The following is a 27,563-nucleotide window of genomic DNA, read 5'->3' as shown; positions in this document are numbered from 1 at the left end:
AGCAGCATTCTACTTTCCTTGTTTCCGCACATCCAATCCACTAGCAAATCCCCACTACATACCCCGAATGTCACCACTTCTTACCACCTCCTTGCTTCCACCCCGGTTGTGGCCACCTACATCACTTACCTGGATGATGCCAACAGCCTCCTCGCTGCTTTCACTGTCTTCACCCTCACCTGAATGTCAGGCTCTCCATTTCATGGAAAAAAGTCAAAGTCCTTACAGTGACCTACAAGTGTCCTCCTGTGATGTGATCTGGTCCCATCAACCCTCTGACCTCATCTCCTACCGCCCTTCCCCAGCTTACTCTCTTCAGCCACACTGGCCTCCTGGCTCCAATACTCTGGGCTCACTCCTGCCCCAGGGCCTTTTCTCTAGCTAGCCCCTCTGCCTAGAATGTGTCTCCACGTGGCTAGTTCACTTGCTTCCTTCACATCTTTGCTCAAATGTCACCTTCTGATTGAACTGACCCTGACCAGCCTGTTTTAAATTGCAACCTACCCACCCTGACCCTACTGACCCATCTTTTCTTGTTTTATTTTGTATAGTAGCTATTCATTTCTAATGTACTAGGCAATTACTTCCTTATTGTGTTTATCATTTATTGTCTCCTCCCCTAAGAATGTAAGTAAGCTCCATGTGGACAAGATTTTTTTTTTTTTTTTTTTTTGCATGAGCAGGCACTTGGAATCGAACCCAGGTCTCCAGCATGACAGGTGAGAACTCTGTCACTGAGTCACTGTTGCACCACCCAAGGCCAAGCATTTTTTGGTAATCTATTTTGTTCTCTTTTTTAATCCCAAGTGCCTAGAACAGTGTGTGGCACACAGTAGGTGCTCAATAATTATTTTCAAATAAATTATCAAATCCACATTACTCCCCTAATTAAAATTCACCAGTAGTTCCCCACTCATATAAGAATAATTTCATATTTTCCCCATGGACTGACATGATCTGCCTGGTCCCTCAACAGACTTCATCTTTCTCTTTCTCTTCATTGACTGTGCTCCAGTCACATTGGTTTCTCTTCTATTCCTCAAGCACACTTAGCTTATTCCAACCTCAGGGCCTTTGCACATAACAGTGCCTCTGCCTGGAATGCTCTCACGGTGGATCTTTGCATGGATGACTCCCTGTTGTCATACGGATCTTAGACTTACCCAGGCACTCTCTGTCATTTTCCCCTGCTTTATTTTCTTTACAGCATATACCACTCTCTGCATTATCTTATTTATTTATTTTTGATTTGTTATCTGTGTCCTTGATTTGGCTTTTAGTACTGTAAGAGCAGGGATATTATCAGTTGTATCTCCTGCATTTATAACAGTGTTTGATGTATACTAGGGGCACAATTAGGATTCTGTGACTGTTTAGTTTATTATCTGACTGAATAAACTAAAGAATGACTAAATAAAAGAAATAACAGCTCAGAGAGAAAGAATGGATTTTTCAAGGTCATTTTGTTGCTTGTGGTGCTTTCATGACCTTGGCCTCTTCATCCGTGTCATTTCCCCCACGACCAGAGTCCACCTGTCCACTCTTAACCATTACCCTTGGGACCCTCTCCATCTGATGCACCTAAAAAGCCCCTCTAGGGGAAGACTGGAAGCCACTGGTCTCATTCAGTGAGTATACAAAAGTATTATCCAGCTTCTTTTGGTTGTGCATACTCCTGCTACACAACTACAGAAAGGATATCTCCTAGAGAAAATAAAAATGACAGAATTCCTGATGCTTCAATATAGACAAAGAAAATTTTCAGTTCTTTCATATATCTTGGGGATTGTGCAGGTTTGAATCTGTTGTGAACCCCAGAAAAGCCAAGTTCTTTTTTCCTCATTCAATATTGCTGGGTGGGAGTCTTTTGATTGTTTCCATGGAGATGTGACCCACCCGATTGTGGGTGGTAACTTTTGATTAGACGGTTTCCAGGAGGTGTGTCTCCACCCATTCAAGATGGGGTTGCTATCAGAGCCCTTTAAGTCGGAACCATTTTGGAAAGAGCCACCTAACCCACACAGCCAGAGACCTTTGGAAATGAAGAAAGAAAATGCTCCTGGGGGAGCTTCATGAAATGGGAAACTTGGAAAGAAACCTAGCGGATGTCACCATGTCCGCCATGTGCCTTTCCAGTTGAGAGAGAAACCCTGGGTGTCATTGGCTTCTGGTTTGCTAGCTGCCGGAATGCAACACACCAGAGACGGATTGGCTTTTAATAAAAGGGGATTTATTTTGTTGGTTCTTCAGAGGAAAGGCAGCTAACTTTCCACTGAGGTTCTTTCTTACATGGTGTTCTAGTTTGCTAGCTGCCGGAATGCAACACACCAGAGATGGATTGGCTTTTAATAAAAGGGGATTTATTTTGTTGGTTCTTCAGAGGAAAGGCAGCTAACTTTCCACTGAGGTTCTTTCTTACGTGGAAGGCACAGGATGGTCTCTGCTGGTCTTCTCTCCAGGCCCCTGGGTTCCAACAGCTTTCCCCGGGGTGACTTCTCCAAAGGCCTGGGCTGAGCTGCAAGTGCTGTGATGAGGAATGCTGAGCTGCTAGACTGTGCTACATTGCGTTCTCTCATTTAAGCACAAGCCAATTAAGTTAAACGTCACTCATTGCAGCAGACACGCCTCCGAGCCGACTGCGGATGTAATTAGCAACAGATGAGATTCACCTACCATTGGCTCATGTCCACAGCAACAGAACTAGGTGCTTTCACCTGGCCAAGTTGACAACTGAATCTAACTACCACACATGGGAAGGCACAGGATGGTCTCTGCTGGTCTTCACTCCAGGCCCCTGGGTTCCAACAACTTTCCCCGGGGTGACTTCTTTCTGCATCTCCAAAGGCCTGGAGATGCAGAAATGAGGAATGCTGAGCTGCTTAGACTGTGCTACCTTGAGCTCTCTCATTTAAGCACCAGCCAATTAAGTCGGACGTCACTCATTGCAGCAGACACGCCTCCTAGCTGACTGCAGATGTAATTGGCAACAGATGAGGTTCATGTACCATTGGCTTATGTCCACAGCAACAAGACTAGGCATGCTCACCTGGCCAAGTTGACAACTGAATCTAACTAACACATTGGCCTTCTTGAACCAAGGTATCTTTCCCTGGACGCCTTAGATTGGACATATCTATAGCCTTGCTTTAATTTGGACATTTTCACAGCCTTAGAACTGTAAACTTGCAACTTAATAAATTCCCCTTATTAGAAGTTGTCCTGTTTCTTGTATATTGCATTCCAGCAGCTAGCAAACTAGAACAGGGATGAAATAGTGACTGGTACACAGAAACCAAGCACTTTAACATTCACAACAATATACACACGAACCCCACAAGGCAATCGCTAAATCTAGGAAAAATAAAAAGACAAAAGAAGAAAGGTAATTAAAGAGCGCTACATGTCTCACTTGGGAATATAGTTGCATAATCATGAAAAGATAAATATTGAATATGGATTTAAGTACTAGATTGGTGAGTGGGAGGAGAGATAACGAATATGTATTTGTAGGGTGTGTGTGTAAGGGAGCTTAGTAGTCAAATTTCATAGAGGGGAATGAATAAATGATATTTGGAGAAATACTACTAATTTTACCCAATATCTTCCTGAGTAAGAGAACCCTATTTTTTAAGCTGGGCATATGGCTACCTAGAATCAAGACACTGTTTCAGATCCTCTCCTGCAACTAGATGCAGCAAGATATTTAGCTCTAGGCAATGAAACATGAGCAGAACTATCTTGCTCAATTTTTAGTTTCCCAAGCTTCTCAAAGAAGATAGTATGACATAGGTTGGCTTCAACAATGGGAACTTATTAGCTTACAGTTTGAGGCTGGGAAAATGTCCAAATCAAGACCTCATGATCAAGGCGATGCTTTCATCCTAGAGGCCAGCTGCTGGCAATCCTTGGGTCCTCTGTCACACGGGAAGGCACATGGCAGCATCTGCTGGTCTCTTCCTTCTCTTCCAGGTTTCATCTTCTTGTTTCAGTTATAAAGGAACTCCAGTAAGAGGATTAAGTCCATCCTGAATGACGTGGGTCACACGTTAATTGAAGTATCCTCATTAAAAGATCTTAATTTACAGTGGGTTTACACCACAGGAATGGATTGGATTTAAGATCATGTTTTTGTGGGATATGTACAGTTCCAAACCACTGCATTCAACTTCCAGGAGGTATGCGTAAAGGGCGAGGATACAACTTTTCTTCCCCTACTTTTCCTTTCTGCTCTCTGCTATTTTGGTGGGATTCTTGGAACTTGAGCAGCCAGCTTGGACTATGTTCTAGTTTGCTAGCTGCTGGAATGCAATATACCAGAAACGGAATGGCTTTTAAAAGGGGGAATTTAATGAGTTGCTAGTTTATAGCTCTAAGGCCGAGAAAATGTCCCAATTAAAGCAAATCTAATAGAAATGTGCAATCAAAGGCATCCAGGGACAGATACCTTGGTTCAAGAAGGCCGATGAAGTTCATAGTTTCTCTTTCAAGTGGAAGGACACATGGCAAACACAGTCAGAGTTTCTCTCTCATCTGGAAAGGACATGGTGAACACAGTCAGAGTTTCTCTCTCATCTGGAAAGGACATGGTGAACACAGTCAGAGTTTCTCTCTCATCTGGAAAGGACATGGTGAACACGGTCAGGGTTCCTCTCTCAGCTGGAAGGGCACATGGCGAACATGGCATCATCTGCTAGCTTTCTCTCCTGGCTTCCTATTTCACGAAGCTCCCTGGGAGGCATTTTCCTTCTTCATCTTCAGAGGTCGCTGGCTGGCGGACTCTGCTTCTCGTGGCTATGTCGTTCTGCTCTGCTGACTCTGAATCGCTTTCATTCTCCAAAATGTTCTCTCTTTTATAGGACTCCAGAAACTTCTCAAGACCCACCCAAATGGGTGGAGACATGTCGTCACCTAATCCCATTTAATAAACACTCTTGACTAAATCACATCATCCAGGCAGATGATCTGATTACAGTTTCAAACATACAGTATTGAATAGGGATTATTCCACCTTTATGAAATAGGATTTTGATTAAAACGTGGCTTTTCTAGGGTCCGTACATACTTTCAAACCAGCACAGACTATGAGGCAAAGCACCAAATATGGTAACACCTTGCTCCTTCATCATCATGGAGTTGTCATATGAGCTTGGACTGCTAACCTCAGATTGTCTGCTTGAAAGAAATAAGCATCCAACCCTAACATACAACTCAAAGATTGACAGATGAAGAACTAGCCATATAAATAAGTTAGTTAGAACCATGGCAGCTGTATTAGTTTCTTAGAGCTGTTGTAACAAATTGCCAAAAACTCAGCGGCCTAAAACAATTGAAATGTAATCTCCATAGTTCTGAAGTTCAGAAGTGCAAAATCAAGAGGTTGGCAGGGTTGTGCTTCCTCAGAAGGCTTTAGGGGAGACCTTTCCTGCCTTTTTCTGTTTCTGTGGTTCCAAACGTTACTTGGGTTGGGGCTGTATAACTCCGATCTCTGTCTTCATCTTCACGTAGGCTTCTCCTCTTTATCTTCTCTTGTAAGGACACTTGTCATCGGATTTAGGGCCCATCTGGATAATCCAGGAAGATCTCATCTTGAGATTTTTAACTTAATTACATCTACAAAGACACCTTTTCCAAATAAGACACATTCACGGGTCCTGGGAGTCTCCTGGGCGACTACTAATCTACCCACTACAGAGGGTTGAAGAAACAGCTAAAAGGGTTTAAATTGGTGGCTTCTAATCCAGAAGTAAGTGGTTACTTTTCAAGATATGGAAGACTCTTGGCCTCCCCCATGTGCCGGTTTGAATCTGTGGTGGACCCCAGAAAAGCCATGTCCTTTAATCTTCATACAATATTGCTGGCTGGGAGCTTTTTGATTGTTCCCATGGAGATGTGACCCACCCAAGTGTGGGTGGCAGCTTTTGATCAGATAGTTTCCATGGAGTTGTGACTCCACCTATGAATCCTTTAAAAGAGGAAGCATTTTGGAGAGAGTCCCTTTTTTGGGAACCATGAGAAAGCCACAGCAGAGCTGAGCAGAACCATGAGACCGAAAGAACCACAGAGGCCACCGGGCAGCAACCTCTGGAGATGAAGAAAGAAAACACCTCCCAGGGAGCTTCATGAAACAAGTGGCCTGACGGAAAAGCCAGCAGATGCCGCCACGTTCGCCATGTGCCCTTCCAGCTGAGAGAGAAACACTGAACGTCATCGGCCTTCTCGAACCAGGTATTTTTCTCTAGATGCCTTAGGTTGGACATTTCTATAGATTTGCTTTAATTGGGACATTTTCTCAGCCTTAGAACTGTAAACTAGCAACTTATTGAATTCCCGCTTTTTAAAAGCCATTCCGTTTCTGGTATGTTACATTCCGGCAGCTGGCAAACTAGAACACCGTGCTTGCTGTTTTGAAGCTGTCCATGAATCCTTTCGAAGATCCGTGATTTGGAATAACTACTCATTGTGAGGAGGGGTCATCAGCATCGCACTGGCTGCAAATCTACTTCAAGGCCATGCGTCTCCAGCCAGGAGCCTCGCTACAGCCCCAAATGCACGAGATCTTCCCTGCTCACTGATGGGGGCACTGCCTCTCCTGCAAAGGGCCCCAAATTGTCTGCTTCTGAAAAATGGTGTTTTAGTTTGCCTAAGCTGACAAAATGCAACATACCAGCAATGGGTTGGCTTTTACAATGGGGATTTTTCAACTTACAAGTTTACAGTTCTGAGGCTGTGAATCAAGGCATCAACAAGAGGATACCTTCTCCCCAAGACCAGCTTCAGTTAAGCCTCAGCCCCTCTGTCACATGGCCGGTGGCAACACATGCTGGTCCCGGGTTTCATTGCTTTCAGCTTCTGGCTTCCACAGCTTCCTCTCTGAGCTGCTACGTGTTCCTTTTTTTAGCTTCTGTCTCTCTTAGCTTCTGTTTGTCCTTCTCTCTAAGCATCTCTCGGGCTTTTTTCTATGCTTAATCCTCTTATAAAGGACTCCGATAAGTGGATTAAGACCCACCTTGAATGGATGGTTCACATTTCAATTGAAATAACACAATCAAAAGGTCCCACCTACCATAGGTCTACACCGGCAGGAATGGATTAAAAGAACATGATCTTTTCTGGAGTACATACAGCTTCAAACCACCACAAATGGCCTCCCCAGAGAAAGCGAGCTGCTAGTACTGGGGATGAAAGGAGAAAAAGGGGGTCCGAGAAAAGTGCTAGTTCTCAGCCAGGATGGGAAGCCCCCTTCTGACATGGACCCCAAGGATCTCAGCTCTTGGTTTTATGCTCTGGTGTAATCCTCTCCTCTCCAGTGTGGGCTGGCCCCAGTGACTTGACTCTCTTAGATAGAATACAGCAAACACAACAGGATGCCATTTCTGAGATTAGGTTACAAAGAGACGGTGGCTTCCGCAGGGCTCGCCTTTTCTCACTCTCTAGCTTGCTTGCTCTGGCGGAAGCTGGCTGCCATTGAGTATCCTGGGAGAGATCCATGGAGCAGGGCACTGAGGTCTCTGGCCAACAGCCTTTGAGGACCTGAGGTCCTCGGTCCAAAAACTTGCAAGGAACCAAGTCCTGCCAACAACCGTGCAAGTGAGCTTGGATGTGGAACTTCTGAGCAGCTGACAGCCATGTGCCTAACTTTGGAAGCAGATCCTTCCCCTGCCCCGCCATAGAGCCTTGAGATGCCCATAGCTCTCGGGGAGGAGGGGAGCCCATGGACTTATGAGGGACTCTGAGCCAGAGGCTCACCTGAGATCTTGTCTCACAGATCATAGACGTTTGTCATTGAAGCTGCTGATTGTGGACTAATTTGTTACCCAGCAATAGCTAACCAATACAACCTATTCAACTTCTAGGACACATTAAGGTACATGGGAGGCCTTTGTCGTGGTGATAGGCGTGTCTACAGGTTTGAGGATTCACGCATATTAGCACATATCCTTCCTCAAGAATTGACATTTCTTCCCACTCCTTTTGCACTGTTTATGTTTTTAAGCAAACGTAATGTCAAACTATTTTGATGGTTGCACATTTTATTGTTTTCTGTATAATAGAGCATAAGCATTTTCTCACCTTGTTAAAGAGCCTTCAAAGCATTCTTTATTCTTAGCAGCTATCCAGAGGCTCTGATCATTACTCTCTCTGTTTTATTTTAAGCTTAAGGCAATGTTTTCCTCTCTTGTGAGATTTGCATCTATTACCACGTACCTACTCCTGCACTGGGGGCCCACAGTGCGAGAGGTGGGGAGAGAGAAGGTGGAAGAGTCTGTGGTTACGTGTTCCTGATGGTGGAATCAGTCTATGCCATTTCCTAGTTATGTGACCTTGGGCTTGTTACTTAACCCCTCTGGGCCTCAGTTTCCCCTTCCGAAAATTGGGGATGATCACCACACCCACTTCCCAGAGTTACTGGAGGCGTCACTGAGTAATCCAAGCTCATTCTTCAGCATAGTCCCAGGCATCTTTTGTGGGGTACAGGCACAAGCCAGACCCCGGAATCCTTGCCTCCTGTTAACTCCTGATCCGTGCTGCTTAATGTCACCTCTGGTCCCAGACTCCAACCCACTTGCCATCAACAACATCTTGACTTCCATAATAACACTGAGACCACCACACCTGCCCGTGCCATGAGCCCTTGGACAAGTTCTTCCCCTTTCGGGGCCTCAGTTTCCTCATCTCTAATATGGGAGAGGAGATTAGAGCAGGTGGTCCACAAGGGGCCATAACATCTGGACTTACTCCCTTTTGTTTCAAAGACTCTTTGGTTTCAACATTAGAGAGGACAACCAGAGTTTTAAACAACTGGCCAAAGCAGAAAAGACTGGGAGACACTTGAATTTATTTATCATAACTTATGTGCAAAAACTTGTGCCCAATATCCTGTAGTGTCTTAAATTTTAACATGGTGCCTTGCTCACATACGTGTGAAAGTCCGGGTGAAGAGCTGGGACTTTTCATCTGGAGCTCCCTTAGAGTGCTTCTCCAGTAGATTCTCTTGGAATCTACCTCCTCTTGGAGTAGATTCCTCAGCCCAGCTCCCTCCTGGTCCCAGGCCTCTCCTCTTCCAGCTGCCATCAGCCCAGGCCTGGGTGCAATGGGGGTGCAATGGGGGGGAGCTGAGGGTGACCCTGGGGACTGGATAGAGATGGGTGGTACCGGAGGAGACACAGGCCTCGCTGCTGCCAGTTTCGAGTCTGGCACTTGCTAGAAAATAACCTTGTATCGGTCCCTTCCTTCATTCTTTTTTTTTTGGAGGGGGGGCGCGGGGGGAGTGCCAAGAATGGCTCCAGAAGTGCACCTGCTGAAGGCTTCTCAGAACTAGATTGGAGAGCTGATCCTACAGAATCTGCCTTGGTAGAGCTCTCAGTGGCTGTAAGTGTCAGCTTGTAAGAAAGCCCAGGGGCTTCTCCCATCTCCAACCCACAGTTATGAAAATCCTCCTTGGCATGGAAAACACTCCTGGAGGAAGAAAAAGGATCCTTTTTCTGGGCTCCTCCTTGGCTCCTCCCCACCTGGCTTGGACTTGGGACTGGCACCAGCTAGGGTGGAGTTTCTGGGAATGACACAGTCTGAGGGGAGAGGTCCTGGCCCCTCCCATTGTCACACAGGCCTTCGCTTCCATGCCTTCAGCCCCTTTGGGCTCCTGGGCCAGGACCCCACCAGGAGAGCGAGGAGCAGGGGATGGTGCTTCAGTCCTTAAGAAAGGCGGTGTGACCTTGGACAAGTCACTTAGCTTCTCTGAGCTTCTGTTTCCTTAACTTAAAAAGCAGTGTGATAATCTGGACTTTGCAGGGTGGCTGTGAGGCTGAAATAAAATAGTGGTGGTGACAGGGCCTGCCAGTCAATAGCCGCACAGTGATGGCTTCCTTTCCCCCTGGCAAAATCCTAAACCAGCTGGTCAAGGAGGAAGGCCACTCTTCTGGTGGTAATGGAAGAGATGCATGCAAGCTAAACTGCTTCTTGGGCCCAAGGCAGGGGTGAGCCCAGCTCCAGGGCCTGGTTAGAAGCTGGCATGAGCAGAGGAGAGCAGAGGGAAGGCCAGGAGAGGGGAGGGGCTGGGGTCTGCACCTGGCCCTTGCCAATCTACTCCCGAGAAAGCAGGAACAGCCTTTTGCTCTCCATTCTGCAGATGTGCAAGCCCCAGAGCAGCCGAGGGGCTGCGAGGCAAGGACCCCAGCTTCCCCATGACAAGGTCCTCCAGACTGAGGGGCTGTGAAGGGGCAGTTTGGGGAGGGCTGGGCAAGAGGGCGCTGAGCTCCGAGGAAGTTCCCAGCAGGCTGGACCTAGCAGATGAGGGAGACAGGACAGGGCTGGAGGAAGGTTGGGTAGAAGGTGCAGGAACTGCAGTGGAGTCAAGGGGCAGCGAGGGCAGAGGGCATGGGAGGATGTCAGAGGAATCAGGTGGCTGAGGGCAGGGAGAGGGCTGCTGATTCAGGGGAGAGGAAGCTGGGGTCTGGAACAGGCTCAGCTGCTCCACAGAGCTATGGAGTCCAGTCCAGCAGCCAGCGGGCCCCGGAGCCAGGCAGGAAGAGGTGGCCATTGGGCACAGACGCTCATGCACGTGCAAGATCCGGCTCCACCAGGCCAGCTCGGCTTGCAGGGCCTGGATCTCCTTCTGTAGCGTGTGATTGTGTTTCTCCAGCAATTCGTGCTGCTGGGGGAGAAGAAGGGGGGGCCGGAGAGGGATCATCAGCCAACAGAAGGGACCCAGCAGAAGCCCCTCCCCTCCCCCCAACCCCCTTGACTTCGGAGGCAAAAGCACCACTGCCTGCTGGAACATCTAAACAAAGGCCCTGGGACTCATCTCTCACTTGCCCCCCAACAACCACCCACCGTCCTGCCCATTCTACCTCCTAATGGGCTCAGGTCTGCCCTCCTCTCCATCCCCACCTCCCATTCCCAGAGCCAGGCTTCCTCTGAGCTCTCACCAGTCTCTCAATGGCCCCCACCCTCACCCCCACCCCATTCTCCCGACAGCAGCTAGAGGAGTTCCTGGAGCCCACGGCCGGGCCAGCCGCTACATCTTTAACCACATGCAATGCTCCTCTAATGGTTTCACCGCTCCCACGGCTCCTAATTCCTTGGCATGGGATTCCGGCCTGCAGGGGAGGCCCCGGCTCACGTCTCCATCCAGCTTTATCTCTCCAGCCTTCTCTCTTGCTCTCCCACACTTCCCAATCCTCGAGTGGATCCATGGACCCTGCTTCTTTGCCACGTCTCCTGTTCCCTCTGCCTGGACCCTCACCCAGAGCCCCCACCCCCCACCCCCCAGTGCTGGGTGTTCCCCAGCACCCAGAACTGGCTTCCCAAAGCAGCTTCCAGGGCTACCGTGCTACAGGCTGTTTGCATCCCTGAATCAGCGTTTATTAAACTCTGTCCTGCAGATATAATAATGACCCAGTGGGACAGTAAGCCACCTGCGGTTATAAATAACTCTTTTTTGAGTACAACAGCAGAGAAAAGTTTCATTTCTGCGCCGCATACGGCTGAACGATTTGAATGATTTCCTTCAGTCCCTCTCAGCCCTTTTGGGGACACTTTTTTTCCCCATTATAAAATTTTATCTTTATACAATCATCTTCAAGAAGCAAGGCTACTGGGACACAGCTCAACAGTTTCAGGTACTTCCTTCCAGCCACTCCAATCATCATAAACTAAAAAGGGGATATCTATATAATGCATAAGAATAATCTCCAGGATAACCTCTCGACTCTGCAATCTCTCAGCCACTGATGCATTATTTTGTCTTATTTCTCTCTACCCTCTTTGGGTCCAGAAAGCTTTCTCAATCCCATGAGGCTGGGTCATTTCTGGAGTCCTGTCCCACAATGCCAGGGAGACTTACACCCCTGGGAGTCATATGGGACACTTTTTCTTTTTGATCATTCCGTTCTACATACATAAGCAGTAATTCACAATATCATCACTTAGTATGTGAGACACTTTTTAAAAGAAGAAGCTGCAAGGGTGTTTTACATTTAAAAAAAAAAATGCTTAGGCAACGGACTCAAAGTTCTAATAGGGCTCACAGCCACCAGCAGTCCCACTCCCAGGCTTGTCTCTGGACAAGATCTTTCTAAAACTCTCCCCAGCTAAACTGTCCCTTTAACTCATCTCCAGGGATTGAGTCATTCATTCATTTGTTCATTTGCCACCTTCAGACTGCTCAGATGTGATTTACGCAGGGAGGTCTTCCCTAGTTACATTTCCATGCCCCACAGGCCCATCCCTCTTCCCTGCTTTATTTTTCCCCATAGCACTTAGCACCATCTGACATCCCCAATATTTTATGGATCATTTATTCGTTTATCCATCTTCCCTATCACAATATGAGCCCTGCCAGGGCAAGGCATTTTGTCCGCCATCCCTGTCAAACAAGAGACATTCAACAGGCTGCACAGGTAGTTTAGTGGTTAGAATGCCTGCCTTCCATGCGGGAGACCCGGGTTCGATTCCTGGACCATGCACCAAAAAAAGACATTCAACAGACATTTCCAGAAGGAATGAATAAATGAATGTGCAAAGTCTCTACCTGGTACTTGTACTGTCCTGGGCACCACTGCTCAGGCTCCCCCGGCTACAGCATGCTTCTCTCCCATGTCTGTGCCTGAGCTATTTCACCTGCCCCCAACGCCTTTTCTTACCTTCATCTGCTCAGAAAACTCCTAAGCATCCTTCAAAACCAGCTCAGACTTCATCTCTTTATCTCACCCTACGGCCTTACCCATGTGTTCCCAGAGCATTTTATTCTGACTCTGTCATTCACTTGAAAGATATTTACTGAGCCTCCTCTTTTTGCCAGGCATTATTCTAGGCAGGGAAACAGCAGAGACACGAATTGGTCCCTGCCCTCGTGGAGCTTACAGTTTGGGGAGGGGGATTAGCAATGAGCAACATCTAATTATGAAACAGAAAGCCAGGATGCAGTAAAGTGCGAGGAAGAAAAAAAAAAAAAGCAGGGTAAGGAAAGTGAGGTCCCCTTTGTGTTGGATGATTTGGAAAGGCCTTCTAAGGAGGAAACATTTGAGGGGAAAAAAATTAAGGAGCAATTCTGGTTGCTATTGGAGGGAACAGCATTTTAGGCAGAGAGAACAGCCAAGGCAGAGCCCCTGAGGCTAGAATGTGCTTGGTCAGTAAAGGAATAGCCAGAAGGGATGCGGCTACAGTGGAGTAGAGAGATGTTAGGAGAGGAGGGTGGAGGGGTGGGGTGGTGCCAAGCATGTAGGGTCTATGGGCACAGAGGATTGAATTTTATTTGTCAGTATAAGGACTGATGGTAATGCAGCCTGCCTGTATGCCAGGTCCTGAGTCCAGCTATTAGTTCTTTCCCCACGACAGCACTGGTGGTATTTCCCCTGCACCAAGGAAGAAGGGAAGTTCCCAGGGACCAAGTAGCAAGTGCAAGGAGCAACCCACCTCTCCCTTGCTGGGCCCCTCCGCCTCCTGCAATCAGTTGCCTCCTTTAGCCTCCTCAGTGGTTCTCTCCACTGGGCGGGGTTTATTACCCCAGTTTTTTCAGTTGAGGAGGTTGAGGCTCGGGGGAAATAAGTAACTTGCAGCTAATGCGCGCTCCCGCTGGGACTCTGAACCCAGTCCCCTCTGAACCCTGAACTGAAGTCTCTCGGGGTGACCTCAGCTGCCCACACCAGAACGCGGGCAGGGTGACACTCACAGCTGTGCCCCATCCCAGCCTCACGAGGTGGGACCTCGGGGCAGAGGCTCGGGCATTTGCATTTTAAAGGGTGCCTCGGCTGGTCTCCTGCTCCCTGCGCTGAATTCTTCCTCAGTGCCTCCACTTCCTGCCTCTTGTCCCCGGAGATTGGGGATCGGGGTGGGGCGCGGGGTCCTTGAGGGCAAGACCCATGTGCCCTTGGGCACAGGAGCCCACCGCCTACCTGGACCCCCGGAATTTCCCAAATCTCAGCCTCACGGCCCTTCCCTCCCTGCCAAACTCAGGTGACCCGGAAGCTGCAGCCGGTTTAGGGGAGAACTGCTCCGAGGTGGGGGGTGGTGGAGCCGAGCTGGCCAGGCCCGGGAAGGGGAGGGAGGGACGGGGAGGGGGAGGGGGAGGGGGAGGGAAAGGGGGAGGGGGAAGGGGAGGAGAGGGGGCGCGGCCCCTACCTGGTGCAGGGCGTCCGCCTTGTCTGTGTGCTTCTGCCGGCTGCGCTGGGCGGCCGCCCGGTTCTTCTGTTTCCTCTTCAGCCGCCTCTCGTGCTCCTTGGGGTCCTGCAGGGGTCCGGGCAGGGGGCTCGGGGGTCCAGGCAGGGGCTGGCACCCTCCCGTGCTGCCCGGCCGTTTGCAAAGCCAGGGCCTTCCCAAAAGTCGCCTACGGCACGCACTGGTCGCATACCCGGGGGAGCCGACGCCGCGCGCCCCGTGCTCTCTCTCTCTCTCCCCCGAGCTGTGTGACCCTGGGCAAGGCGCTTCGCTTCTCGGGGGCGGGGGGGGGGGGGCCTCCGCTAGAGCACTGAGGGGTAGACGGTGTAGAGCCCAGAGCGCGGCGGGCCATCCCCGCGGCCGCTGTCGCCCTCATCGAGGCACGGCTGTTGACGTCCCCAATTGTGACCTCCAAGAGCTGGGTCTCACGGGTCACTGCCCAGCTCAGGGCCACCGCCGGCATTCATTTACTCAACCCCTATTATATTGAACCCCTACTGTGTGCCAGGCATGGAGCTAACAAAACTGGCAAAACTTCCTGCCCATTCTGGGGTGGGTGTAGGGGTAGGGCAGCAACATGGAATGAATGAGTGGAGAGTCCTTTAAATGTGGGCATCTGTGACTATCCTCTATTCCGATGTGCTATTTAACCCAAGTGCCCAGGGCTCTGGAAGGTCAGGGCAATAGGGGACACTGGAGACTCCACATCCTCCCATAGGCCACTCAGGGGGAGGGGGTGTTCTGAGTGTAGGGACCTCAGGAATGACCCCAGTCCTTCTGGCCGAGGACTCTCTACTTCTAGGTTTGTGGCCACAGCAGGCCCTTTGCACATGCTGGGGAGGCCAAAAGCTGGAGGCTGGAGGCAAAGGACCCCCCCAGTGAGAGAAGAGTGTGGGCTTAGGGCACTTAGGTTCTGAGAGAATGGCAGGGCCGCCAAGGGGAGCCAGGGAAACTGGGGGAGGAAAGAGAAGGCTCCTGTAAGGACAGTGAGCAGCAAAAGGTGGGCTAGGAGAGAGCAGCTGTCAAGTTCTAACCTGGGAGTATGAGAGCTGGAAGCCCTCAGTCCCATGTCCTGGCTTCTCAGGGGAGGAAACTGTGGCCCAGGGGAGCGGTGGGGCCTTCAGGTCACCTGGACCATTGGGGCACAGCTGGGACCAGGAGCTTCCAACCAGATGCCTCACTGCCTGGGAATAATCCCTTCTCCTCCCTGTCCCTGGTCCCCTGTACTCACTGTTCCAGTTAGCAGTCCAATGCCTCCACAGAGGTGCATGGCTTGATGGCTTGGGCAGAGGCTTACCCTGGTCAGGGATGTCCCTTGGTGTCGTGACGTCCCAGTGCCCTCTGGGAACCCAAGGAAGCAGCCCACTCTTTAAATTCCTGGTGTCTACTCCACCCACAGGGAGCCAAGTTTCAGTTTCTTCTAAAGCCACCGGCTGCTCAGAATCCCTGGCTCGGGGTTGCTCACGTGGCTGGAATTGCCTAACTTGGACCAGCCTTCCGGTTGGGCCCCTTCTCTGGGAGCAGAACGGGGGAGGGTGGCCAGAGGAGGAGTGATGGACGGCCAGGCGTGGAGAGGGTGGCAGGGCAGGCTGCCAGGGACAGAGCTGCAAGGATAAGCAGTGGGGGGACTGAGGGTTGATGTGGGGTCTGAGAGAGCCCCCTTGGAGCTGTGCAGCTTTTTTTTTTTTCACTTTGGAGCTGTGCAGCTTTGAGGTAGTAACTCACCCTCTCTGAGCCTTAGATTCCACATCTATAAAGGGTGTCGGGGGATGCTACAAATACCCACTCACAGGCTTGATGTAGGAACTAAGCAAGATAATACAACCCCCCCAAATCCTTCTGAGGTCAGTGTTGAGCAGGTTTGTGCAAATAAGCACCGGTTCTTAAAAGGTTTTCTGTGCCCTTAAATAGGAGAAGAAACCCCACCGCAGCAGGGAACAGTATCATCTAGCGGTTAGGAGCACAGCGTCCGTGCTAGGCACCTCTCTGTGCCTCTGTTTCTGAATCTGTAAAGTAAGGATAAAAACGGTTTTGTTGTGAAGATGAACTGAGTGCTCAAGACGAAATTGTAAAAACTAAAAACAATATTTTTAAAAAAGATGAAATGAGTGAAGGCAGGGAAAGCGTCTGCAGACACACCTGGTGCAGAGTCACGGTTCAAAAAATATTCACGATTATGACGTGATGGTTGGTGGGAGACTGGAAGCTGTATATCATCGTGCTTAAAAGTCCCACACATCCAATTGCACTTTTGAAAACAGCAAGCTGCAGCAAGATCTGAACAATGTGACAAGATTTCCATAACGTTTAGTAACATGAATGCATAAATATGTAATAAAAGTATAAAATATGCACGGGAACTGCAAGCTGTTAATAATAGGGGAAACTGTGGGGGAAGGTGTAGATGAAAACTCTACTCTCTGTGCAGTTTTTCTGTAAACCTACAACTTCTCTAAAAATAAGCTTTATTAATATATATATGTATATATACATATGCATGGGAATGAGAAAAACTAAATTCAGAGACTAGTGGCTGGAAGTAGGAGAAGGAAGGCTGAAGGGGAGATAGAGGGGACCTTACTTATGTCCATGGTGTTTTAGTCCCTTAACTGCAGGAATTCAGTTTTCTGTAATAATTATGTAGGCGATGGGGTATGCCTGAAATGTTTCATGATAAAAGCGTCTGTGAAAGACCTAGCAAACACTGAAGCCCTCGGCAAATATCTGCATGGCTGTGGCATCTTGCAGAGAAACCAGGCTTCGATGAGACATCTGTTTGGGGGATGGGGGGGGCAGTAACCCAGTCCAGGAATAACATGGCAACTGATGGGCAGAGGGTGGGGACCTGTGGTCTGGAAACTATAGGATCTGGGGGTTGTGTGTGGACCCTGAGGGCTCCTGGCAGGTGGTGTGGGATCACAGGGATGGCAGATACTGTGGATTTAGCCTTCTGGTTGGTATTGGTGGCCTGAAGTGCTGTGCTGAGTTCACAGCTGACTCTGAGCTCATTTGAAAAGAGTTCTGTAATTGATTAGCAATGTCTGCCAGGCCAGGCTTGACTGGTGATGTCTGCAAGGAGTAGTGGAGTGGAGGATTCGGTTATCTTGGAACTGGATGTGAAAGGAGACTGGGCCCTGTGTGCTGGACCCCACTCACCAGCTCAGTACCCCAGAGCCTCAGTTTTCTCATATGTATGCTGAGGATGCCAAATAAAGCCACAGAGTTGTTTTGAGGATGGAAAGAATGAAATGATGAGAAAACCCTTTGCATATTGAAAAGTACTCTTTGGTTGTGAACAGGATGTTACTAATTATATTGCTAGAACCCACTGCCCCTCCTGAGGTTTGCAGGGACGTATTCTGGATTCCAGGATTGGCATGGCTCACAGTTTAAAAAGCCCAGGTGGCTCACTGCCCTCCCCCTGTCTACGTGGGACATGACTTCCAGGGGTGTGGACCTTCCTGGCAACATGGGACAGAAATCCTAGAATGAGCTGAGACTCAGCATCAAGGGATTGAGAAAACCTTCTCAACCAAAAAGGGGAAGAGTGAAATGAGACAAAATAAAGTGTCAATGGCTGAGAGATTCCGAACAGAGTCGAGAGGTTATCCTGGAGGTTATTCTTATGCATTAGATAGATATCACCTTGTTAGTCAAGATGTGATAGAGAGGCTGGAGGGAACTGCCTGAAAATATGGAGCTGTGTTCCAGTAGCCATGTTTCTTGAAGATGATTTTATAATGATATAGCTTTCACAATGTGACTGTGTGATTGTGAAAACTTTGTGTCTGATGCTCCTTTTATCTACCTTATCAACAGACGAGTAGAACATATGGAATAAAAATGAATAATGGGAACAAATGTTAAAATAAACTTAGATTGAAATGCTGGTGATCAATGAAAGGGAGGGTTAAGGGGTATGGTATGCATGATTTTTTTTCTGTTGTCTTTTTACTTCTTTTTCTGAATTGATGCAAATGTTCTAAGAAATGATCATGAGGATGAATATGCAACAATGTGATGATATTGTGAATTACTGATTATATGTGTAGAACAGAATGATCAAAAGTTAAGAATGTTTGTGTTTCTTTGTTGTCATATATATTTTTTAATTTAAAAATTAATTAAAAAAAAAAAGCCCAGGTGGGAGCGATTGGGCACAGCAGCCAGGCTTTGCCCTCCTTGCTTCCAAGGGAGCAGGGGAGTGGGGGTGGAAGGTGGGGTGGCAGAGGCTGAAGTGGGGCACCCCATGTAGTGAAGCTTCCCCTCTTTCTCTGAAATTGTGTTTGTTTATCTGGAAACCTGGAGGGCTGGGGCACCCTGCCGAGGCATGCCCCCCGGGGCTCATTAAGCCAGGCCAGGAGCTGTGTGCATGATGTAACCGAGAAAAAACACAGCTGGGTTTGTCCAGGGCCCAGGTGTCCCCAGCTCAGCCCCGTACTTCACCCCAGAACCCCTCCAGGCCCCACTTCCGGTGGAAGGGCCGGGAGGAAGGCCAGAGAAGGCAGCATTTATGGCTTGATCTCCCTGCGGAGGCGGCTGGAGTGGGAGTGGCAGGGAGGGACTCAGAGTGGGTAATGTTAAATGGTGAACAGCTGTTCACCTCTCCCAGCAGTGAACACCTGCCCAGGCTGGTAGGATGGACATTTGGGGCCACCCAGCCCCACTCTGTGCCCAGAGAGGGCAGTGATTCGCTCAGGGTGAGCTGGGGTGGGGGTGGGGATGCAGATTCTGGAAGGCCTGTTCCTTGAGATTTTCCATTAGCCGAAGCCCACGGCCCTCGGGGGTGGAGGCTCAGAGGCCTCCCAAATATCAGAATTACAAAGTGAGCTCCTGAGAAGGACCATCTTTGCCTGTTTTACTCTCTAAAGTATTGTCTGTGTCTCAAGCAGTGCCTCTGCGAAATAGGTGCTGAGTTAATGAACAAATTCATAGAAGCCCAGTGGGACAGCTTGCTGTGGGGACTCCAACAGCTTCCCGCATGAGTAAAGAAACTTCTACTTGCCCTAGGTTTCTAGGGGAACGCTCCCCAACTACTTTCCTCTTTTTACCAGTGAGGAAACTGAGGCCCAAGGAAGGAGGTGCTGGGTGCACAGCTGTTTGGGGGAAAAACTGGGATGCATTGGTGCCCCATGTCCCAATCCCTTTCTACACCTCCTGGGGCTGGAGAGATGCCTGGGGTCTCCGGCTGTTCAGTCTAGGTCCTCCAAATTTGTGTACTCCTTGTTTGAGTCCTGGTCTCCTCAGAGTACATGGAGGGAGCAGATGATGGACAGCAGGGTAGAGGCCCCGTCACTGGCTGCTGGTGTGACTCAAGCTGGCTATCGAGTCCCCACCCCCAACTGTGAACAGGCCCAAGTGGGAGCGAAGCCTCAGAAGGGAAGAGTTTACAATGGGTGTGGGGTCGCCCCACCCCCACCCCAGGTCACCCCACCCCACACAATTAACTGAAGGCCGCTGTTGGGGAGTCCTGGGGGACACTTCCTTTGAGGAGGTCAAGGAAGGCTTTGTAGAGGAGGGACGCTTTGAGAGGGACTTTGACCTTGGACAAGTCCCTTCACTGACCTCTCTGGGTCTCATCCATGAAATTAGGATAATAATATGAGGATTCAAGGGAGAAATATTAGTAAGATACATAAACATCTGTGTGATGGTTCGAAGCTTTATGGACCTCAGGAAAGGGCATGCTCTTAAAGCTAATCTGTTCCTGCGGGTGTAGACCTACTGTGGGTGGGACCTTTCAATAAGGTTATGTCAGTCGGCCCAGATGGGTTGTAATCCGCTTACTGGAGTTCTCTACAAAAGCATGAACTAGAGAGAGGACACAGAAGCTAGGAGACAGAAGTTAGAGAGAAACACACAGAAGCTCAGAAAGAAAGCTACCATTTCAGAGGCTGAAAGCAATGAAACTGGGAGAGACGGACCAGCAGATGTTGTCGTGGGCCTTTGCACGTGACAGGAGTCCCAGATCACTAGCAGCCCTTCTTCAGGAAGAAGGTGTCATGCTCTTGAGGCTTTGGACATTTTTATGGACTCAGAGTCGTCATCCCGTAAACTGATAAATCCCCAGTGTTAAAAGCCGGCCTATAGGGTGCATGGGTAGTTTAGTGGTTTGAATGCACACCTTCCATGCCGGAGACCCGGGTTCGATTCCTGGACCATGCACTGCCCCCCCCCAAAAAAAAAGAAAAAGCCATCCCATTTCTGATATATTGCATTTTAGCAACTTCAGCAAAGTGAAACAAATTTATCTGTTAAGCTTAAACAAAAAAACTTTTATTCAAGCCATGTATATACAACCTAAAATTTTCTCCTTTTAATCACGTTCAAATATATAATTCAGTGGAGTAAATTACATTCACAGTTGCAAGTGAAACTTTTAAGGAAGGCACTCAGCAAATATCTGATGAATGGATGCATAACAGCAGGCTTGTGTGTTGTTTCATTATTATCATTTAAGTTAATGATTGTGTCCATGTGTGGGAAGCGGCACTTAATATTTAATGTAAATTGCTCTCATTTTTCTTGCTTATAAAGGAGTTTCTATAATAAAAGGGAAATTTGGATACATGGGATTTTTAGTTTTCCCTCCTGAGCCTTTTACTCTCATTCATTGCCCTCTGAGTGGTCTTGATTTAATTATTATTATTTTTTGCATGGGCAGGCACCAGAAAGCAAACTTGCTTTAATTTTGTACAGTGTTGCAGTAAGCAAAGATGGTTCATGAAACCTACTTCTACTGTGGAGTAGGAGATGTCAGTGTTAGACATGTCTCTTTCCTTATAAATCACCCAACTAAATAGTAAGTTTCTGCCAAGTCCCGGGTATACCAGCTTCAGGCACGGCTGGATCAAGACGCTCAAACAACGTCATTGAGACTCAGCCTCTCACCCCATCTGCTCTCCTCTGAGCTGGCTACACCCTCAGGCAGGGCCCTACCCGCTTCCCCCCTGCCCCCAGGTCTCACAGCCACCAGAAACACCAGGTCAGCTGGCCCAGGAGGGGAGGGTGCCTGCCCCCACCCCCTGCCACTTTCGCGAAAATTCCATCAGAAGTCCTCAGCCTGGCCCTCCTTTGTCTAGCTGGGATCATATGCCTATATTCCTGGCATCAGTCCCTGTGGCCAAGGGCTGAGATAAGGCTGACCAGGCTGGGGTTCCAGGGCTAGAGACCATGGGTGAAAAAGGGCGACTCCTAAAAGGCCTTGGGGAGCTGTTGGCAGAAGAAGGGGGCCTGGACACTCAGCCGATGCCCCCACTTCTGCCCAGATACAGCTATGAGGAAGCCGCTGCCAGCAGTTATCCCCCGCTTGTCTCTGCACTCAAGCCCGGCACTCTCTCTCTCCTTTGCCTCTCAGCTACCCAAGTTGGGGAGGAAGGTCACCAAGGTCAGGGGCCCACGATAGGAAAGCAAGGCTTGTGCTGAGGGGCATATTCTGGGTGGGTGGCTACTGCTGGGGGGCTGGGGGCAGCAGCATGGTGGGGACTCCCCAGGGCAGAGGGGAAGGGCCCAGGAACGCTCCGTAAAGCTGAGTTCTGCACGCAGCTGCATCACCGAGCAGCTGGGTGACTTCATCTGGGGTTCCATGGCATCGTGACCCCCATCCCACTGTCACGCTACCTGGGCGGAGGGCCCAGGCTGTCTGCCAAAGCTCTGTGCTTCGGATTTCCTGCCGCTCCTCTGACATCCGCATCTTCCCCGGGAAGCTGACTCAAACCTGTGGTTGTGGGCCGGGAGTATAAATAATAAACAGCTGAGCATTTAGGGATCAGCGAGTCTCCCAGAGCTTTGCAGGATGTGGGAGCGGGGACCCCAGTAGTCCAAGCCTCGGCCAGACCTGGGTGCACATCCCTGCTCTGCAGCTTTCTAGCTGTGCTGTGTGGCCTCGGAAGAGGCCCTTGGTTTCTCTGGGCCTGGTTTCTTTCTCTGGAAAATGGAGCTAGTGCCCTTGTTTTGCCAGGTCCTGTCATGAAGACTGGGAGCCCGTGTGGGAAGAGGTCACCGGCCAGCTCGGGAAGGGTGGGTCCCCTCTCTCTTGCCCCCCTTCTCCAGGCTCCGTCTCCCCTTATGCTGTCACAGTCCCAGCGGACTGGTGGCCGAAGCCCAGGGTGGGTGCCCTGCTGAGACCCCGATTGCTGGGAGAGAAAGGACTCTGGCCCTGGCCTTCCTGGGGCCCCTTCCCCTCCCCACACTGCTCTCCCCCTTCCTGTCCTCACTGCTGGCTCCCACAACAGCCCTGGAGAGGCAGGCGTGATTCACGTGGTGATCGGTGTTGGGGAAGGGGCCTGGAGGGGGTCCCCAGGCATGGGGTTGGGGGGAATGAAGCCTGACCCCACCCAGCCAGTGGCTCACAAGGGAACAGGCAGGAGAGCGCTGACCTCTGCGAACAAAGGACCAAGGACGGGCAAGGACTGCAGGGAGCCAGGCAGGTCACGGCCAGAGAATTCTAGAGACAGTTTAGAGATTGTCCAGCCAGTCTCCTTGTTTTACAGCTGGGGAAACTGAGGCTTAGCGAGAGGAGGGGGCTTGGCCAAGTGCAAGGGGGTGGCAGGGCCCGGCTGTCCCATGCTCTGAGGCAGCCCCAGCATGCTGCCCCCACCCCCACCCCTAAAAACATCTCCAGGTCCTGGGGTGGAAATGGTGGGGGACTCAGGGCACCCTGAGAAGGGCAGGAAAGCATTCGAATTTCTCCCAGAGGGCAGGGGTCATGGTTCCTGAGGGAGGGGAGGGGCCCCCCAAAGAAGAAGGGCCAGGGAGGGGGTCTCAGGAGAGCAGGGCTCCCCGCAGCTCCTGTGCTGCCTGGCCTCGCATCCTCTGACTCCTGGCTGTCAAAGCCCCATGCCTGCTGTGGCTGGAGGCGGGGGCCAGCCTGAGCCCCCGCCAGGAGGCAGGGGGACCCGAGGGCCAGAGGTTGGCTATGTTTGTGAGATTGAGGGGACACACCCCAAGTGGAGGCTGGGTGCCGAGGGCACGGGGTCCTGGGTTTCTGTCCCAGTGCTGGCACTCCCCCGCCGTCCTCCCTGGACACCTGTGGGGAGAGGGTGCCTGTGAGAGGCCCCCCTCGGATGGGCTTAGGCTGGGAGCTATGTTGGGCTGGCTGTGAGGCAGGGAGGCCTGGAGGTTAAGAGGAGCTGGAAAAAAAAAAAAAAGGAAACACTAGTGGTCAGTGAGAGGGAGGGGTAAGGGGTATGGCATGTGTGAGTTTTTTCTTTTTGTTTCTTTTTCTGGAGTGATGCAAATGTTTTCAAAAATGATCATGGCTTTCCCCCTAAGATCAGGAACAAGACAAGGATGTCCATTATCACCACTATTATTCAACATCGTGTTGGAGGTTCTAGCCAGAGCAATTAGACAAGAAAAAGAAATACAAGGCATCAAAATTGGAAAGGAAGAAGTAAAACTATCACTGTTTGCAGACGATATGATACTATACGTCGAAAACCCGGAAAAATCCACAACAAAACTACTAGAGCTAATAAATGAGTACAGCAAAGTAGCAGGTTACAAGATCAACATTCAAAAATCTGTAGCATTTCTATACGCTAGCAATGAACAAGCTGAGGGGGAAATCAAGAAATGAATTCCAGGGCGGGCCGCGGTGGCTCAGCGGGCAAAGTGCTTGCCTGCTATGCCGGAGGACCTCGGTTCGATTCCCGGCCCCAGCCCATGTAACAAATACGGAGAAACAGAATACAATAAAACAAGAAAATGTTTAAAGATGTTTCCCTTTCTTCCTTCCTTCCTTCCTTCTATCCTTCCTTCCTTCTGTCTTTCCTTTAAAAAAAAAAAAAAAAAAAAAAAAAAAAAGAAATGAATTCCATTTACAATTGCAACTAAAAGAATAAAATACCTAGGAATAAATTCAACTAAAGAGACAAAAAACCTATACAAAGAAAACTACAAAAAACTGTTAAAAGAAATCACAGAAGACCTAAATAGATGGAAGGGCATACCGTGTTCATGGATTGGAAGACTAAATATAGTTAAGATGTCAATCCTACCTAAATTGATTTACAGATTCAATGCAATACCAATCAAAATCCCAACAACTTATTTTTCAGAAATAGAAAAACCAATAAGCAAATTTATCTGGAAGGGCAGGGTGCCCCGAATTGCTAAAAGTATCTTGAGGAAAAAAAACGAAGTTGGAGGTCTCACGCTGCCAGACTTTAAGGCATATTATGAAGCCACAGTGGTCAAAACAGCATGGTATTGGCATAAAGATAGATATATCGACCAATGGAATCGAATAGAGTGCTCAGATATAGACCCTCTCATCTATGGACATTTGATCTTTGATAAGGCAGTCAAGCCAACTCACCTGGGACAGAGCAGTCTCTTCAATAAATGGTGCCTAGAGAACTGGATATCCATATGCAAAAGAATGAAAGAAGACCCATATCTCACACTTTATACAAAAGTTAACTCAAAATGGATCAAAGATCTAAACATTAGATCTAAGACCATAAAACAGTTAGAGGAAAATGTAGGGAGACATCTTATGAAACTTACATTGGAGGCGGTTTTATGGACCTGAAACCTAAAGCAAGACACTGAAGTAATAAATAAATAAATGGGAGCTCCTCAAAATTAAACACTTTTGTGCATCAAAGAACTTCATCAAGAAAGTAGAAAGACAGCCTACACAATGGGAGACAATATTTGGAAACGACATATCAGATAAAGGTCTAGCATCCAGAATTTATAAAGAGATTGTTCAACTCAACAACAAAAAGACAGCCAACCCAATTACAAAATGGGAAAAAGACTTGAACAGACACCTCTCAGAAGAGGAAATACAAATGGCCAAAAGGCACATGAAGAGATGCTCAATGTCCCTGGCCATTAGAGAAATGCAAATCAAAACCACAATGAGATATCATCTCACACCCACCAGAATGGCCATTATCAACAAAATAGAAAATGACAAGTGCTGGAGAGGATGCGGAGAAAGAGGCACACTTATCCACTGTTGGTGGGAATGTCAAATGGTGCAACCACTGTGGAAGGCAGTTTGACGGTTCCTCAAAAAACTGAATATAGAATTGTCATACGACCCAGCAATACCATTGCTAGGTATCTACTCAAAGGACTTAAGGGCAAAGACACAAACGGACATTTGCACACCAATGTTTACAGCAGCATTATTTACAATTGCAAAGAGATGGAAATAGCCAAAATGTCCATCAACAGAGGAGTGGCTAAACAAACTGTGGTATATACATACGATGGAATATTATGCAGCTTTAAGACAGGATAAACTTATGAAGCATGTAATAACATGGATGGACCTAGAGAACATTATGCTGAGTGAGTCTAGCCAAAAACTAAAAGACAAATACTGTATGGTCCCACTGATGTGAACCGACATTCGAGAATAAACTTGGAATATGTCATAGGTAACAGAGACCATCAGGAGTTAGAAACAGGGTAAGATAATGGGTAATTGGAGCTGAAGGGATACAGACTGTGCAACAGGACTACATACAAAAACTCAAAAATGGACAGCACAATAATACCTAATTGTAAAGAAATCATGTTAAAACACTGAATGAAGCTGCATCTGAGCTATAGTTTTTTTGTTTGTTTGTGTTTTTTGTTTTTTTTTTCTTTTTTATATATTTTTTCAATTTTTTATTTTTATTATTTTTATTTTTTTCTCTATATTATCATTCTATATCTTTTTCTGTTGTTTTGCTAGTTCTTTTCCTAAATCGATGAAAATGTACTAAGAAATGATGATCATACATCTATGTGATGATATTAAGAATTACTGATTGCATATGTAGAATGGAATGATTTCTAAATGTTGTGTTAATTTTTTTTTTAATTAATAAAAAAATGATCATGGCGATGAATATGCTACTATGTGATGATACTGTGAGCCATCGATTGTACACCATGCATGGAATGTTTTTATGTTAAGAATTTTCATGTTCATGTGTTGTTTTGGTTTGATAATACAAAATAAATTAAAAAAAAAAAAAGAAGAAGGATGAGCTGCCTCCACTGTGCTGCCCCCTGCCATGTGCCCTCTTGGCTCACTCGCCCCTTGCCCTGACTCCATCGTCCAGCAAATACCTACAGAACACCAACTGCGGGGCAGGCACCATTCTAGCTGCTGGGGAGGCAGCACAGAAAACAGGAGCACAGTCCCTGCCCTCGTGGCGCTTCCCTTCTAGTGGTGGAAACAATCAGTGTAATAAATTGAGGTTCAGAGGCTGTTAGAAGGCCATAGTGCCTGGGGGGGATGAGAGGAGGTCGGGGAGAGGAGGTGCAGGGCAGGAGAGGAGGGTGGGGAGCCAAGGGGGGCCACCATGGGGGGTCTGCAGGCTGCCTAAGATTTGGGACTCTTCCGGAAGATTCCAGGAGCATGGGAGGGCTCTGGACAGAGAAGGAGCTGATCTGAGGCCCAGCCTTAAAAGGGTGGGGATGATGGGGGGAACTGGGAAACCATCAGTAGGCTCCAGGCACCCAGGAGGCACCTGCTCACCTGTCAAAGTGGAGATGAAGGAACAGCAGGGCCTCCACTACTCCAGGAGCCAGGCAGCAAGTGGCATCGCCTTGCACTTGGTAGGCCGGGCAACGGGTGACGTAGATGTGAGCACAGTTGTTGGAGGAGCTCTTATTTTCATGTCCTTTCCCACTGCCAAGGTTCTGGAAAGGCCTGAGGATGTCATGTGCCCGTGGGTGGATGCCAGAGGGGTGGATAACTGCTCAATCTGTCATCTGGATAACACCTCTGCCTCCCACGCGAGGCAGCTGGGCTGAGACATGCGTGGCCTGAATGTTGTGCATCCCCATTGAATAAGAGAGATAAGGCTTATGAGGAGAGGAGGGGTGGGGGTACTGGAGTGGGCCTGGGGAGAACTGAAGTCTGTTACTTGCCATTTCAGTGTTTAGGGTGCACTGACGCTTTTCCAGGTCTTTGCTTACTAATTGGTGGGACAAATACCTACTCTTTGGTATGCTGCCACCAAGTGCTGGTAAATGTCCCTGCTATGGGCCTGTGTTCCAAAAAATAAGACCTGCATCATGTCTCACCAGAGAAAAAGCATGATTTTTCTTCTCATCTAAACTAAATTTGGCAGGGCTGGGGGTGGGGAATGGGGACTTAATGCTTAATGGGTAGGGTTTCTGTTTGGGGTGATGGAAAAATTTGGGTGAAGGAAGGTGGTGATGGTAAAAAAACATTGTGACTAAAGTGACATCACCAACTTATATATCTGAATGTAGTTAAAAGGGGAAATTTTAGGTTGTATTTATGTTACTAGAATAAATTTTTTTTTTAATGAAATGAGCTAACGAGGTATAAAAAGGAATCGTGGGAGGGGTGCATGGGTAGTTCAGTGGTTAGAATGCCCACCTTTTATGCGGGAGACCCGGGTTCAATTCCCGAAGCAAGCATC

At 48.6% G+C, this 27,563-nt stretch overlaps 1 protein-coding gene across 6 annotated transcripts; it reads right to left on the bottom strand.

The window, feature by feature from the left end:
• Nucleotides 1–876: 876 nt before the first annotated feature.
• BATF2 (basic leucine zipper ATF-like transcription factor 2) lies at nt 877–27,563 on the bottom strand. 6 transcript variants are annotated; one of them, XM_077115786.1, is made up of 7 exons: nt 27,521–27,563; nt 26,648–26,937; nt 21,775–21,871; nt 16,294–16,431; nt 15,386–16,160; nt 14,119–14,223; nt 877–10,651 (listed from the first exon to the last, which is right to left on the bottom strand). In XM_077115786.1, the coding sequence occupies exons 5-7, from the start codon at nt 15,422–15,424 to the stop codon at nt 9,998–10,000; spliced, it is 798 nt and encodes a 265-aa protein (XP_076971901.1). In that variant the 5' UTR covers nt 15,425–16,160; nt 16,294–16,431; nt 21,775–21,871; nt 26,648–26,937; nt 27,521–27,563; the 3' UTR covers nt 877–9,997. The 6 variants fall into 6 exon arrangements, with proteins under 6 accessions (XP_076971901.1, XP_076971906.1, XP_076971902.1 ...); XM_077115791.1 differs by having other exon boundaries at nt 877–10,648; XM_077115787.1 differs by having other exon boundaries at nt 26,648–26,821.

This window comes from Tamandua tetradactyla, chromosome 9 (assembly GCF_023851605.1).
Source record: "Tamandua tetradactyla isolate mTamTet1 chromosome 9, mTamTet1.pri, whole genome shotgun sequence".
NCBI lineage: Eukaryota > Metazoa > Chordata > Mammalia > Pilosa > Myrmecophagidae > Tamandua > Tamandua tetradactyla.
The sequence above is the reverse complement of the archived record's forward strand: the minus strand, read 5'-3'. Positions and strand labels throughout refer to the sequence as shown.

Excerpts from the sequence above, each read along its gene's own strand:
- BATF2 (XM_077115786.1), bottom strand. The coding sequence starts at position 15,424 with ATGCACCTCTGTGGAGGCATTGGACTGCTAACTGGAACA. Across the intron at positions 14,224-15,385 it reads TTGGACTGCTAACTGGAACA|GACCCCAAGGAGCACGAGAG; the intron begins GTGAGTACAGGG and ends GGACCCCTGCAG. Across the intron at positions 10,652-14,118 it reads AGGCGGACGCCCTGCACCAG|CAGCACGAATTGCTGGAGAA; the intron begins GTAGGGGCCGCG and ends CTTCTCCCCCAG.